Source organism: Molothrus aeneus, chromosome Z (genome assembly GCF_037042795.1).
Source record: "Molothrus aeneus isolate 106 chromosome Z, BPBGC_Maene_1.0, whole genome shotgun sequence".
Classification (NCBI taxonomy): domain Eukaryota; kingdom Metazoa; phylum Chordata; class Aves; order Passeriformes; family Icteridae; genus Molothrus; species Molothrus aeneus.
The window spans coordinates 30,084,818-30,097,810 of NC_089680.1; the positions used below are offsets into that span (position 1 = coordinate 30,084,818).

A 12,993-nucleotide genomic window follows, 5' to 3' on the forward strand; every position below is an offset into this window, starting at 1 on the left:
TTTATCATTACTACTTTTTTTCAAGTAAAGTGAATATATTTTTACTTTGACAATCCTAATTCTCCTAACACATGTTAGGAGAATGTTTCTATATTTACATACAATATGGATCTTAGAAGAGACATAATAAAGACTGTACTTTTTCAAATAAATTTTATTTTCATGACAGCTCTTTTGCCAGTATTAAAACTGTCTGGATCTTTGTTCCTAAACTGAACTAAAACCATTTTATCAGCTTATTCAGCTGTCCTTTTTATGACCAATGATGGAGTCTTTTGTTCTGCAGTTTTGGTCTGCACTTTGAAGGTGTCAGTGCAACCGTTTGCATGGTTATGTTACTAGTTCTTGTGTCAGCACAGCTCAGGAGCTAGTAGTGGTGATCAGGCTGAGACAGGTAGCAGGGCATTTAAGCCAGGTTTGTCATCAATACCAAAGGTGATAGACCTGGAGCCTTGATCTGGGCTGCAGTCTGAGATGAAGTTAGGATACCTTCATGCATCTCTGTCACTTCCCTTCTGTCTGAGACCTCACAACAGGTGTAGAAAACCCTGAAGCTGAATGTTGCTGCATTGAATTATACTCTCAGCAGCAAGGCAACAAAACTGTTGACTTTCAAAACTGCTGACCTTCAGCATCAGAACAAGCAGTTATGTTTGTATCATATGATAAAATGACAGAATCATGAAGGATGGGAAAAGACTGCCAAGATCATCAAGTCCAGTCATTGAACGATCACCACCTTGTCAATTAAACAAAAGCACTAAGCACTCCAGTCATTTCTTGAACACTTCCAGGGATCATGACTCCACCACCTGCCTGGTAGCCTATGCTAAGTGAATAAATTCTTGCTGTTGTCCAGCCTGGATCTCCCCTGGCACAGCTTGAGGCCATTTTGACTTCTCCTGTTGCTGATTACGTGGGAGAAGAGGCTGTCCCCTACCTTGCTACACCCTCTTTCAGGCAGTTGTAGAGAGTGGTAAGGCCTCCCCTTATCACTCCTTTTGTCCAGGGAAAATGTACTGAGCTCCTTTAGCTATTTCTCATATGACTTACTCTCCAGACACTTGCCTTGCTCCATTCCCCTTCTCTGGATGTGCTCCAGCACCAAAATGTCTTCCTTGAATTGAGGGGCCCAAAACTGGACACAGTACTCAAGGCGTGGCCTCACCAGTGCTGAGTACAGGGGGACAATTCCTGCCCTGCTCCTGCTGGCCACACCATTGCTGGCACAGGCCAGGATGCCATTGGCCTTCTTGGCCACCTGGGCACTGCTGGCTCATGTTCAGCTGCTGTCACCAGCACCCCCAGGGCCTTTTCCTGTGGCAGCTTTGCAGCCACTCTGCCCCAGCCTGTGGCACTGCCTGGGCTTGCTGTGACCCAAGGGCAGGACCCAGCGCTGGGCCTTGTTGAACGAATAGTAATTTATTTATTTTTCAGTTTATTGGTTTCTAAGAGAATGCATAGATTTTTGAGTCAAAAGGTGATGAACAGTGGGAGCAGAGTAAAGAAGAGAGAAGTGATCTTATTTGTTGTTCCCCAAATAGGTCTCAGAGAAATATATATACATACATATTTGCTTTGATGTTCCCTGAAAAAAAGTTAAAAGCATGTTATTTTTTCTAATACATTTTACTTTTCAGTCAAGCAAACAGTGTTTGTCTTTTACCAATATGAATATAAAGAATATGTTTGCATTAGTCTGCATAATTTTTGAAATATTGCTATAAAAATGTACATAAGGCCATTCCATTAAGTTAAAGATTTAAAATAATTGATACACCTGTATACAAGGTAATCCCTTTGCTCCACAATTGTTTGTTGTTCCTTAGTGAATTGGCAGAAAAAGACATCAAAACAGCTCAGCAACTCTAGTGGCACATTCATTGAAGGTACACTTTGGTTTTACTGAAGAATAATTCTGGAGTTCAATATTTCACCAAACAGAATTTCAAGTAATTGACAATTCATAATTTTATTGTATATTTTCCTCTTGAAATAATGGTTTCTGGATTCCTGAGACTATTGAGAATCACAGCTTTTTATTGGTAGTTTTCAGGGACAGAAAAAACTTCAGAATCTTGATCCATGTATTGTCTGAAAGAATAAAGAAAAACAACCTACTGAAAAAAAAAATCAGTGGTTTTTAGCCAGAATCATACTAATTAGTTCGTTTAAGAATTTTTGATTTTCAACACTTTTGACTAGATCTTTTGGATCTAACGAGGCCTAAGTGTTGCACAAATGTTTTTATGGCACTGAGAAGCACTCTGAACATTTTACTACCTTATGTGAGAAATTGTAATGGAGAGAGAGGTATGAGGTAGCAGAATTAGACTAGCTCCTGTCTTTGACTGTCTTCTGTCACTGCTTCATTCACTTATCTCTTAATTTAAGGTCTAATATGAGATATTAGGTGCTCTGTGAAGAGCAAGGCCCCAACTTTCTTTTTACTTCTGAAAGAGCTCGGAAAGGACAGGCACTTAGAGTAAATAGGTTTAATTTGCCATGGGCAATATTATATAGAAGCATTTTGTCTCTTCTTTGTGGTATGAAAGAGAAATTTTTCAATTTGCTTATGAAAAGATAAAGACTGTGCCTCCTTTGTGATAGGTAATACTATGTGATACAGACCATTTTTTCATGGTACAAAAAATATAAGATGCTATCTACTACAGTACTGCACTAAGAAAAAAAGAAGAAACTTCCAGTATTGTATTTCATATTCCATACAAATGTAGATGATTTGTGAAAAATGAAATCCCATGACAACCTGTTTCATCAACTGTATATGCGCATTTCAAAAAGCCTTCAAATGAGGTCTTGGTTGATATAGCTCTATATTGGAATTGTGTTGTGTTGGCACAAGCAACAAGTGAAGGCTTCTCCAACAATTTGTGCTTGTGAATTGCAGTGTTTGTTGGCTGAAAATGTTAAAAGAATGTTAAAGTGTTCACTTATGTGGGGTAATATTGATGAATTTGCATGTAAGTTCATTTTTACTGTAAGAGAATTCTTGGTATTTCTGTGACCATTTTATCATGCATTTTTCCATATAAAAAAGCATACAGTAGGGATCTTTATTTTAAAGCATTCTGTTCAGTTTGCTTTGGGTCTGTTGACTTCACCCCCACCAACAGCCATTTTAATGCAGTGTTCCTCTATCTCCTTTCTGTCTGTTTGCATAATGTCATACCAATAGTCATACCTATGTTCTTATGCTGCTGAGCAGCATTTTGGTGGTACTATTGTACTGTACTATGTTTATCTATTTCTACACACTTTACAAGTAATACCTCTGTTGAGACTGATGTTGGTGTAAATTCTTGTGAAAATTACAGATGTAGTCAACCATTCTGAAATCTACTAAGCTTTTTGAAAATTAAATTTATACACTGTATGTATTCTAGGTGTTTCACGTGGTCCCAGCCCCGTCAGCCTTGGAAACCAGGACACCTTGCCTGTTGCAGTAGCTCTTACTGAATCTGTTAACGCCTACTTTAAAGGAGCAGATCCCACAAAGTTAGTTAAATAGTGAATTGTGTTGAATGTATTGAGTTACAATGAGAAAAGACTGGGGGAGGGGAATGAGAAGGGGAATTAAAAGGGTTTTTTTTTCTCTGGGTATGAATGGGGCTTATTGCTCTGTAATGGCCTGCATCCTGCCAGGAGTTCATATATACCTGCTTTACACAAATGTGTTCAGTGACAGCACAGAGAATGACAAGGATTTTTATCATTGTCAGGTAGGTATTACATGTAATTTTGTGCAGCTGAAAGCACTTCCTTCCCTGTGACATCCATTGCTATGCTACTTAGGCCTTGCCTAGGCAGAGCCATATTGCCATGTTTTCAAAGCTTGAAAAATATCCAAGACTACTGTATGCTTAAGCAGTTAAATTTTTTTATTTCTTATTTCATCTTACTTCCAAGCTGAAAGTGGCAGTACTAGTCACATTGGCCTCATTTGAGATTGATTTTCTGTTTTAAATTCAGTTCATAAGATCATGAAATTACAGTGGTTGCTTTAAAATTAGGCAGTTAATGAGTTGCAATGAAGCTGATTTTTTATTCTTTTCTAGATGTATTGTGAAGATTACTGGTGATATGACAATATCATTCCCAAGTGGGATTATTAAAGTATTCACCAGCAACCCATCTCCTGCTGTGCTCTGCTTCAGGGTGAAAAACACGAGCAAACTAGAGCAGATTCTTCCAAATGCACAACTTGTATACAGGTTTTGTATTTTTTAACATAATTGTAAGCTACATAATTTGTAGAATTGTTGTGTATGTAAATCAGAATTCTTTGCAGTCTGGTTGATTGAATTACATGTAATTTAATTTTCTGAATTAATCTTGTTCAGCTTAGTTCTCTCTCTCTCCACTGCCACTATTAAAAATCTCAGTGACTACTGGACTTAAAATTTGTGCTGAGTATAACAGGAGCCATAAAAAATAATTTGTAAATGTGTCTGTGTTTTCATATGTATTTAATAAATAATTTCTTTACACAGTAGTAATAATGGTAAAACTTAATTATGAAATAGTAGGCTTAAATGGAAAACAAATAGTAGGAGATTCATGTCATCTCATTTGCCATCTACTAGTGTGTTTTAAAGCTGAATCATTAAATTAATCAGATTCTTAACTGTCTCTCAGATGTGTAGCAGCATGCTTGGAAGAATTTGTAGAAAAAAAGGTTGCTGATAAAGTAGAATAATTGTTGAAATTGCACTTGGAGATATTGATTCCTAAAAAATAGAAAAGCTGGAATTTTTTTAGCAGAAAACCACTTAAATTGAGTAGTTGCTGTTTCATTTATTGGAGAAATTACTTCAACACTAAGCTAAATGTTTTTTAATGCTGTACTTTTTTAATTACTAAAATAATAAACCATATGCACGTATTCTTTTGTATTTAATTTCCTTTTGTTAGTTCATACTTAATGTAATGAATAATTCATACAAAATTAAATTTAATCACTGTTTGACATGACAGTTTATAACTGAAATGTTATCAGAGATGTATCTGACAAAGTGAATTATACTGAAAAAGCATATTTTGCCAAAAAAGGTTAAAATGTCTGGTATTCTTGAATGACTGGTGTAATATTTCACCCCTAATTAGTGATCTTTCTTTGCAGTGATCAGTCACAAAGTGACTCCAGTACTAAAGACTTCTGGATGAACATGCAAGCTATAACTGTCTACCTCAAGAAATTATCAGAGCAGAATCCATCTGCATCCTATTACAATGTGGATGTTCTAAAGTATCAGGTAAACACTTTTATCCTTTTGAAAATTTTAATATATATATTTTTATATATACATATATAGTAAATATAGTATATATATACTCATATATATATACTCAGAAATTTAAAGAATTATTATTTGTCTGCCAGCATGGAGGTGAACTGTCATCCCTCATCTCTACTTAAAATGCATAGACTCTGCCCATGCTTAGCACATTATGTTTCTTGTCATTCCCTAAGATACAGGGCTTGTTTCAGCTTACTAATGCTTCAGGTCAATCCTACAAGCAAGCTTCGAACACTGCTTTTTTTGATATTTTTCAGCAAAGTCAAATTCTCCTTTAAAAAATTTGATGGGAACTTCTTATCATTTGTAGTACTGTCTTTGATTTTGCAATTGCCTACACTTTGGATGCTGTCACTGATAAATTTTAATGCATGGCTCTGATTTGCAGTTGTAAGAGAGTCAGTTTAGATTAGATATTAAGATAAAAGTCTTTACTCAGCGGGTGGTGAGTCACTGGCACAAGTTGCCCAGAGACATTTTGTATTCCCCATCTATCCCTGGCAGTATTCAAGGCCAAACTGGGTACGGCTATGAGCAGCCTTATCTAGTGAAAGTTGTCTGTGCCCATGATGAGGGTGGGTTGGAACTGTATGATCTTTAAGGTCTCTCCCAACCCAAACCATTCTGTGATTCTATCTGAGAAGTATGACATTCTGATTTCCCACAATGAGAAATAGAACAGTAGTCAGAATAGATTTACTGAGTGTGAGTCAGGCTTGACCAAGCTGACAAACTGCTGTGGTGACATGACTTCCTCTGTGGGTGAGGGCAGAGCAGTAGATAGATATTGTCTGCTCAGCCTTCAGGATGCCCTTCCACGCCACCTACTGCAGAATCCGTATAGAGAAGCTGGTGAAGAACAGGCTGGATGAACTGACACTGAGGTGAACTGACCCCCAGGGGGTATATTGATTTTACAGTTTAATAACTTCATTCATGATCAGAATGATGGGATGGAGTGTATGAATCCTTGGCAAGTTTGCTGATGATACCAAATGGGGATGGCCCTCGGGATAAAGCAGAGGATTATTTTCCCCTCCTCAGGGGGCTCAACAGGCTTCAGAAATGCGCTGAGAGGAACCTCATGAAGTTCAACAAGAAGCACACTTGGGGAAACCAAGTGGAAATTATCATGGCAGAAAAGGACCTGAGGGTTCTGTGGGTGACCATGTTGAACATGAGCCAAAACAATTCGCTGCTCATGTGCAAAGGCAGCAGATGTTCTCCTGGATGGTCTCCTGAGCTGCATTAGGCTAGGTATTGCTAGTGAGTGAAGGGAGGGGATCCTTCCACTCAACACTGGAAACACCACACCTGGGGTGCTGTGTTCAGTTCTGGGTTCATTGCTAATGAGACTGGATAGAGTTCAGCAAAGGGCAACTAAGATGATGGTGGGACTGGAGTATCTGTCCCATGAAGAAAACCTAAGAGTGTTGGGACTCCTGAGCCTGGAAAAGGGAAAATTCAGGGAAATCTCACCAATTATGTATAAATACCTGAGAGAGGGCACAGAGAGGACAGAGTTAAGCTGTTTTCACTGGTGCCCAGTGTCAGAATCAGAGACAATGGATACATGCTGGATCACAGGAAATTCCCTCTGAACAGCCAGCACCGCTATTTTTCTTGTGACAGTGGCTGAGCACTGGGTACAGGTTGCCTTGAGGGGTAGTGGAGTCTCCATTCTTAGAAGTGTTCAGAAGTTGTCCGGAGCTTAGGCAGCCTGCTAGAGGTGGCCCTACGTGAGCTGTAGGGCTGAACCAGGCAGCCTCCAGGAGGTCTCTGTCAACTTCTGCCATTTGGTGCATCAGTGAGATGATGTTATTAAAATATATTCAAGATATATTCACCTCAAAGGGAGAACAGAGATTTTCTAGGCCTGCCTTGAAATGTTTGAACATCTGAGACAACTGTCTGCACAACAAAAAAACCCTGAAAATTACCCTGAAAACTACTCTGAAAAAACCCTGAAAATAGTCCAGCTGTTCATACCTGTTTCCAAATCTGCTTAGTGTGGTTTAAAATCCTGACATACTGAACCTGCAAAAAGCATGTTAGGCACACAAATTTCTTGAGAAAGGTGGGAGGAAAAAACATTTGGTTTGCTGAAATGAGTACGGTGTATTCTTGTAAAAATGAGGCATTGGCACGTGGAAACCCCGACAAATAAAAACAGTTTTGGGCAGACAAAAAAAGGCAAGAGTGCGCATCAGGACATAGGAGGTTCCTCCAACAGATTGGTTGAGATGCATCAGCACAGTAGAAGGAGCTCAGCTACAGAAGCAGCATTCAGCCCTCCTGCAGCAGGAAAATAATGCTTTGAAGAGGTAAGAACTATTCTGCTGGCTGCCTGCCCCACAATGACAGGTATTGATTGTTCTCTGGTGCTGCCTGGTTGGGCAGCTGAATTGGCACAGCACACAACTGCTAAGGAAGAAGTCATTTTGCTGTAAGCATGCATCTTGCATAAGGCAGAACACAACAAAAACAAACCTTACAAAAAGTTATAAAAGAGCAGGAAGGAGCCACATAGGCCAGAGGGAGTTCAAACCTTTTCTTTAAGTATTTTAATTTAAAATTAAAATAACAGGAATTCCTTTAGGCAACAGTCTTCCAAATTCTGTGATTAAGAGGTCAATTGTTCTCTTGATATTTTGTCAGCACTGAGACTTATCTTAATTACCATCATCCCCTAATTCTGCCCAAAAGGTGGATATCTTAATTGTTTTCAATGGTTTATTCTTTTACAGGTATCTTCAAATGGCATACAGTCCACTCCACTGAATCTTGCAACTTACTGGAAATGTGATGCTAGCACTACTGAAGTGAGAGTGGATTATAAATACAATCCAGAGTCTATGAATGTGCCTAGTATGCTGTCTAATGTCCAAGTTGTGGTACCAGTAGATGGAGGAGTAATAAACATGCAGTCACTTCCACCTGCAAAATGGTAATGTTAATTCTTTTCAGTATTTTTTCAGATACATTTCAGTGCATTCTTTAGTGTCATAGCCTGAAAAATTTCACTGGAAGAAATAGCAAAATGTGTAGTATCAAATGTCTAGGTATTTTGTGGTCTAAAACAGAGAACACGTGCCTCCATTTCACATAAACTGAGTGAGTACCCATCCCAACTGTGTAATAATACAAGCCTTTATGAATTTTCCAATGTTTGCTTTCTTTTGTCTGATAGACAATTTTAATACAGTAATTTGAAGTGGTTAAAAAATATTTTCTCTCTGTGTGTAACGATGTATTCTTATAAGGGGATTATATAGAAAAAGTAGCAGAAAGACAGGTTTTTTAAAACATTCCTGATAGTTCTAACATAAAAATTAACTTCTAATGGAAATAGAAGTTTAAAACAAATCTGAGTAACTGAGGAGCTCTCCATAAGCCAGGTAGCACTATCTCGCAATTTAAGTGTCATGCAAATTATTAGACAAGCAGCTACCTGCCACCACCTTCTGAGCCTGCATTTACAGTAGCACTTCAAAGTGAGACATAAGTAGTAGGAAATTATGTTACAAGTTTGTGGAAACAATCGGATGGTAGTGAGACTAGACAGAGTAGTACAGCCCTGGAGCAAATGTGAGCAGAATTTAATCACTGTGCCTGTGCAGCATGTACATACTTGTCCAGCTGTAACATAAATCCTGGACTGTTTATTCCCAAAATGGTCTTTTTAATGTGAAGAGGGCAAAGAACACCAAGTTAAAGCACATTAGGCTTTGTTAACCTTATTTCTTATAGATCAGTTTACCTTACAGAGCAAGGTTTAAAAGAAAAATAAACATGATGCATTTATTTGGGTGGATTCTGATGTTTCTGGAGGCAATACAGTTACAGGTGTTTATTGGACAATGTAGTAATAGAGTATAGTTTTAAGTGGAAAAAATTCCTTACAGGATTGAATCCTTCTTGACCTGGTATTTTAAGGAAACAGTACTTCTAACCAAATTGTAAGCTTGTTTTGAGCAAGAACATGTTTAGTATCCTATCCGAACCACACTAATACACTGTGGTGAAGCTAGTCACCCTGCCTAAGCTTCTTCCACAAACCCACTGTAATGAAGCTGGAGTGAAAGCAGGAACACCCATCCAGAACACGCAGTGTTAGCTGGGAAGGCTTAGGGATAGTTGCATTAGCAAATTCATGTAGGCAACTTTCAAGACCCAGAATTTTGAACCTGGCAAGCTGACCAAAGGAAAAAAATTCAGTTATGTCCCAGGCAGGTATAGTATTTGTTCCATCTAGTGGATTGGGTGGTGGGGTTTTGGTCTTTTTTTTAGGAAAAAAGGTCTCTATAGCTTGACTTCCTGTGAGTAAATGCTACCATATGTGCTACTTATCTGAGCATTTCAGTCCTGCTACATCAGTGGCAAGAGGAATTTCAAACCTATCAGCACTTCATGCTGCTCACAGCTTTAAGTTGTTGACTTTCCTTTAATGCAACTGCTAGAAACTCCTCCAGGAGTTAAAATGCCCTGTCAGCTCTTGGTACCCTTTCTGCCCTTTACAGTGTCTGAAGTTAGCTTGAACAGAATGTTACTGATGCCAGTTAGTTTTACTAGAATGGAAATGGAATAAAATTCATGCTCTCAGGACTCTCACTTAGGAGAGAACAGTCAACATTGCTCCCCATTCTATCTTCATCATGAAGCATCAAGGCATAGCTTCCAGACTGCTTCCAGAGTAACTTACCCTTTAAGACTGCAGAGGGGTTTGAATTTTGGAGCCATAGGTGTGGACACAGGACAGTGTTAAATGTGTAAAAAATTACTGTGTAAAATGTGTAATGGAGTGTGTTCTTTTGAGCTCACTGCTCTGGAGTGATGCAGATACACCCTTCTCTTTTCCTCTTTTCCTCCTGTAGTTTTCCACAGACTTACCTTAAAATATGCAAATATTTTTATGGGCTTCCATTTAGAGATGTTTGTAATATACCAGTGTAAATCAAGGGAAATAAAGTTCTAAACCCAGTAGTTTGTAACTAACCTACCATTTTCTTACAGGAATGCAGACCAGATGAAAGCATGTTGGAAAATATCTAGCATTTCAGAGAAGTCTGAGAATGGAGGCAAGTTGAACTCTTTTGTTTTGCTTTCTTGTACAGACAATTTTTATCAGTAAACAGGTGATTATTTTAGCCTCTATGCTCTCTTCATTCCTTTTTACACATTTTCTTATGCTGTAACCTGTTTACTAGTTCACCTTCTTTTCAATTAATTGCCTCCTGAGAGATTCTGTTATGAGTGAGATGTCAAAATATAAATTTAATTATTAGCTATATAAGGGACAATAATGAAGTACCCTGAAAACAGTTAATAGTTCTAAAATACAGTTTAGATAGGATAGGAAATTTTTGTGTTCATGCAATTTGGAAGTGAGCAGCTACTCAAATGAAAATAAGTTTAATATCTGTGTCTTTCCACACATAGATAATTAAAATACATTAGAAGGAGGTAAGTGGAAGAACTGGGGGTAAAAAAAAAATCCAAAAGTCCTGAGTTTAGATATATTATTCTTGACCAACATTTTGAGTCTTGGTTTTGACCATAATGACTCCAGGAAAAGACTTAATCTATGCACATCTGCTCAGAGTGGTAATTTATACAATATTGCATAAGGTACCAATAGTTGTCCTCTGCCCAGTGCCATTCTCTGAGCTGTAGTTGATGTCACAACCCCTGCAGTCTCTGCAGGTGCAGTATTTTTGTGAAGTAGTACAACAGCTAAAACATCTTGTCCTCAAAGCCTCTGTGGAGAAATGAACTGCTAATGTAAAGGAAAGGCCTTTAGTCCTGTTAAGAATTTAGTAAAGAGGATTGTGAAATCACAGATTTGCCTGTAAATGTGACTGGTTTCATATAGAAACCACAAGCATGGAAAGAGAAGACAACTTCTATTCCTGCAAAGGCTCCAAAGTTGTGGTTATCATTGAAAGAAAATCAGAGAGAATTTTACTGAACACAGGTGATTACTCTAGTCTAGTGTACTTTGTCTTTCACTAACCTCACAGTTCTTTGCCATTTGTCTTCACTACATTGGATTAGCCCTATTCCTTTTCTTTTCCCCTTCTCTTTTCTGAACTTTGTGACTTCTTTTAAAAGGAAAAATCATATGGAAACACAAATGCAGCCAGATGAAGAGGAATTTTACACCTGCAGAACAGCACAGAATTGACTGCTAGTGATCCAGTTTGCATCTTGTATGTTGACAGCAGAGTTGCACATATCCCACTGCTTCTGCTGTATTCCTTCTTTTCCCACCATCTTTTCCTCCCCTTTTCTTTGAGTTTAAACATGTATAGTACTCCCAGTTCAGGAGGAAGCAATATTGTGCTGATCTTGCACTTACAGAAGCAAAGGGAGCAGTTGGACAAACACTGTCAATGTCAGGACAAGTGTATTCAAGTCTTTTCTCCTGGTGGACAGCATGATAAAATTTAAGGAGGCTTTTTATGGTCCCACACATTACGTGATCTGTCAGCTGGAGAGAGATAAAACACAGAACACGCTGTCAAAGCACTTGAATATATGAGTTTCCATAGCTGGAGTAGAAAGAATCTCCAGTTTTCTGAATAAGGCAGACCTACTGAAGAAATTAAATTGATCTTAAGCTAAATTTATGAAGAACAAGCTACTGTGTGAAACAATATCTTTTAGTTCCTGCTTTTAGCTCAGTACCATTTCTGTTACTAACTTTCCTTGTAATTTAGCAGTTCTTATTGATAGGAATAGCAAGCTGTTTTAAAGTAAAATTATTCCATTAATTTTATTTAAATCTCATTTTCCCAGCACACTTTGCAAGAGCAAGAAAAGACCTGGTTTAAAACTAAAAAGTAGTAGCAATGAGGGGATTTTAAAAATGCCTTTCATTGCCTACAGAAATGTATTTAAATCTATTATTGCTTTATAGTACTATCAAAGTGATACCACTTCACCACTGTCTCTGAAAAAATCAACTGAAATTTGTGAGAAGTATTTAATCAGACCTTGTCTTTATTGGAAACGTAGTAATTTCTTTCCTCTGGGTGCATTACTGTAGAACTGCATTTCTTCCAATGTTTTTGTTTATGTACTTTCATCCAGATTGATCAAGACAACTCTTAAATGTTCTGCTAGTGAAAGGCATATAGTATCTCCTATCTATCAATCAGATACTATCTACCACAAGATAGATGGTAGTAAGTACTTAGAGACCAGCAAGTATAAATTATTATAGGGAGCAATCAGATTAGTAAGTGATTACCAGGCTGATACCCACATTTTGGATAATCTTGCAGACTGTTGGATAAAACAGATTTGTACTCTTACCTCTTTTGAAAGTGTATATAGGACTGCCACTGGGAATAGATGTCAGAGGTCACCATATTAGTTTCACTTCTTACTACTAAAAATTTGGAGAGATCCTTTTGTTTTTGCAAAACAATCAGCTTCTCAGTTTTGTTGTTTTTATAGGTTCTGGATCCCTCAGGGCAAAATTTGAGCTCTCAGGAGGACCCAGTAAACCAGCAACACTTGCAGTGCAATTCATCAGTGAAGGAAGCACCCTTTCAGGAGCAGATGTGGAACTCGTAGGCACTGGCTATCGGCTTTCCCTTCTTAAGAAGAGATTTGCCACTGGTAAGACACTGACATGCTTATATATTCAAATCAATGTTACATATTC

General features: G+C 38.0%; 1 protein-coding gene across 1 annotated transcript in view; it reads left to right on the forward strand.

Annotated features, from left to right (window-relative positions):
• The window catches only part of FCHO2 (FCH and mu domain containing endocytic adaptor 2), an 80,587-nt gene that overhangs the window by 65,124 nt on the left and 2,470 nt on the right, over window positions 1-12,993 (forward strand). The window contains exons 20-25 of the mRNA XM_066568981.1: window positions 3,408-3,519; window positions 4,080-4,235; window positions 5,144-5,276; window positions 8,069-8,268; window positions 10,335-10,399; window positions 12,783-12,947. Of these exons, the coding sequence (XP_066425078.1) occupies window positions 3,408-3,519; window positions 4,080-4,235; window positions 5,144-5,276; window positions 8,069-8,268; window positions 10,335-10,399; window positions 12,783-12,947 (831 nt within the window). The remainder of the gene's footprint in view (window positions 1-3,407; window positions 3,520-4,079; window positions 4,236-5,143; window positions 5,277-8,068; window positions 8,269-10,334; window positions 10,400-12,782; window positions 12,948-12,993) is intronic.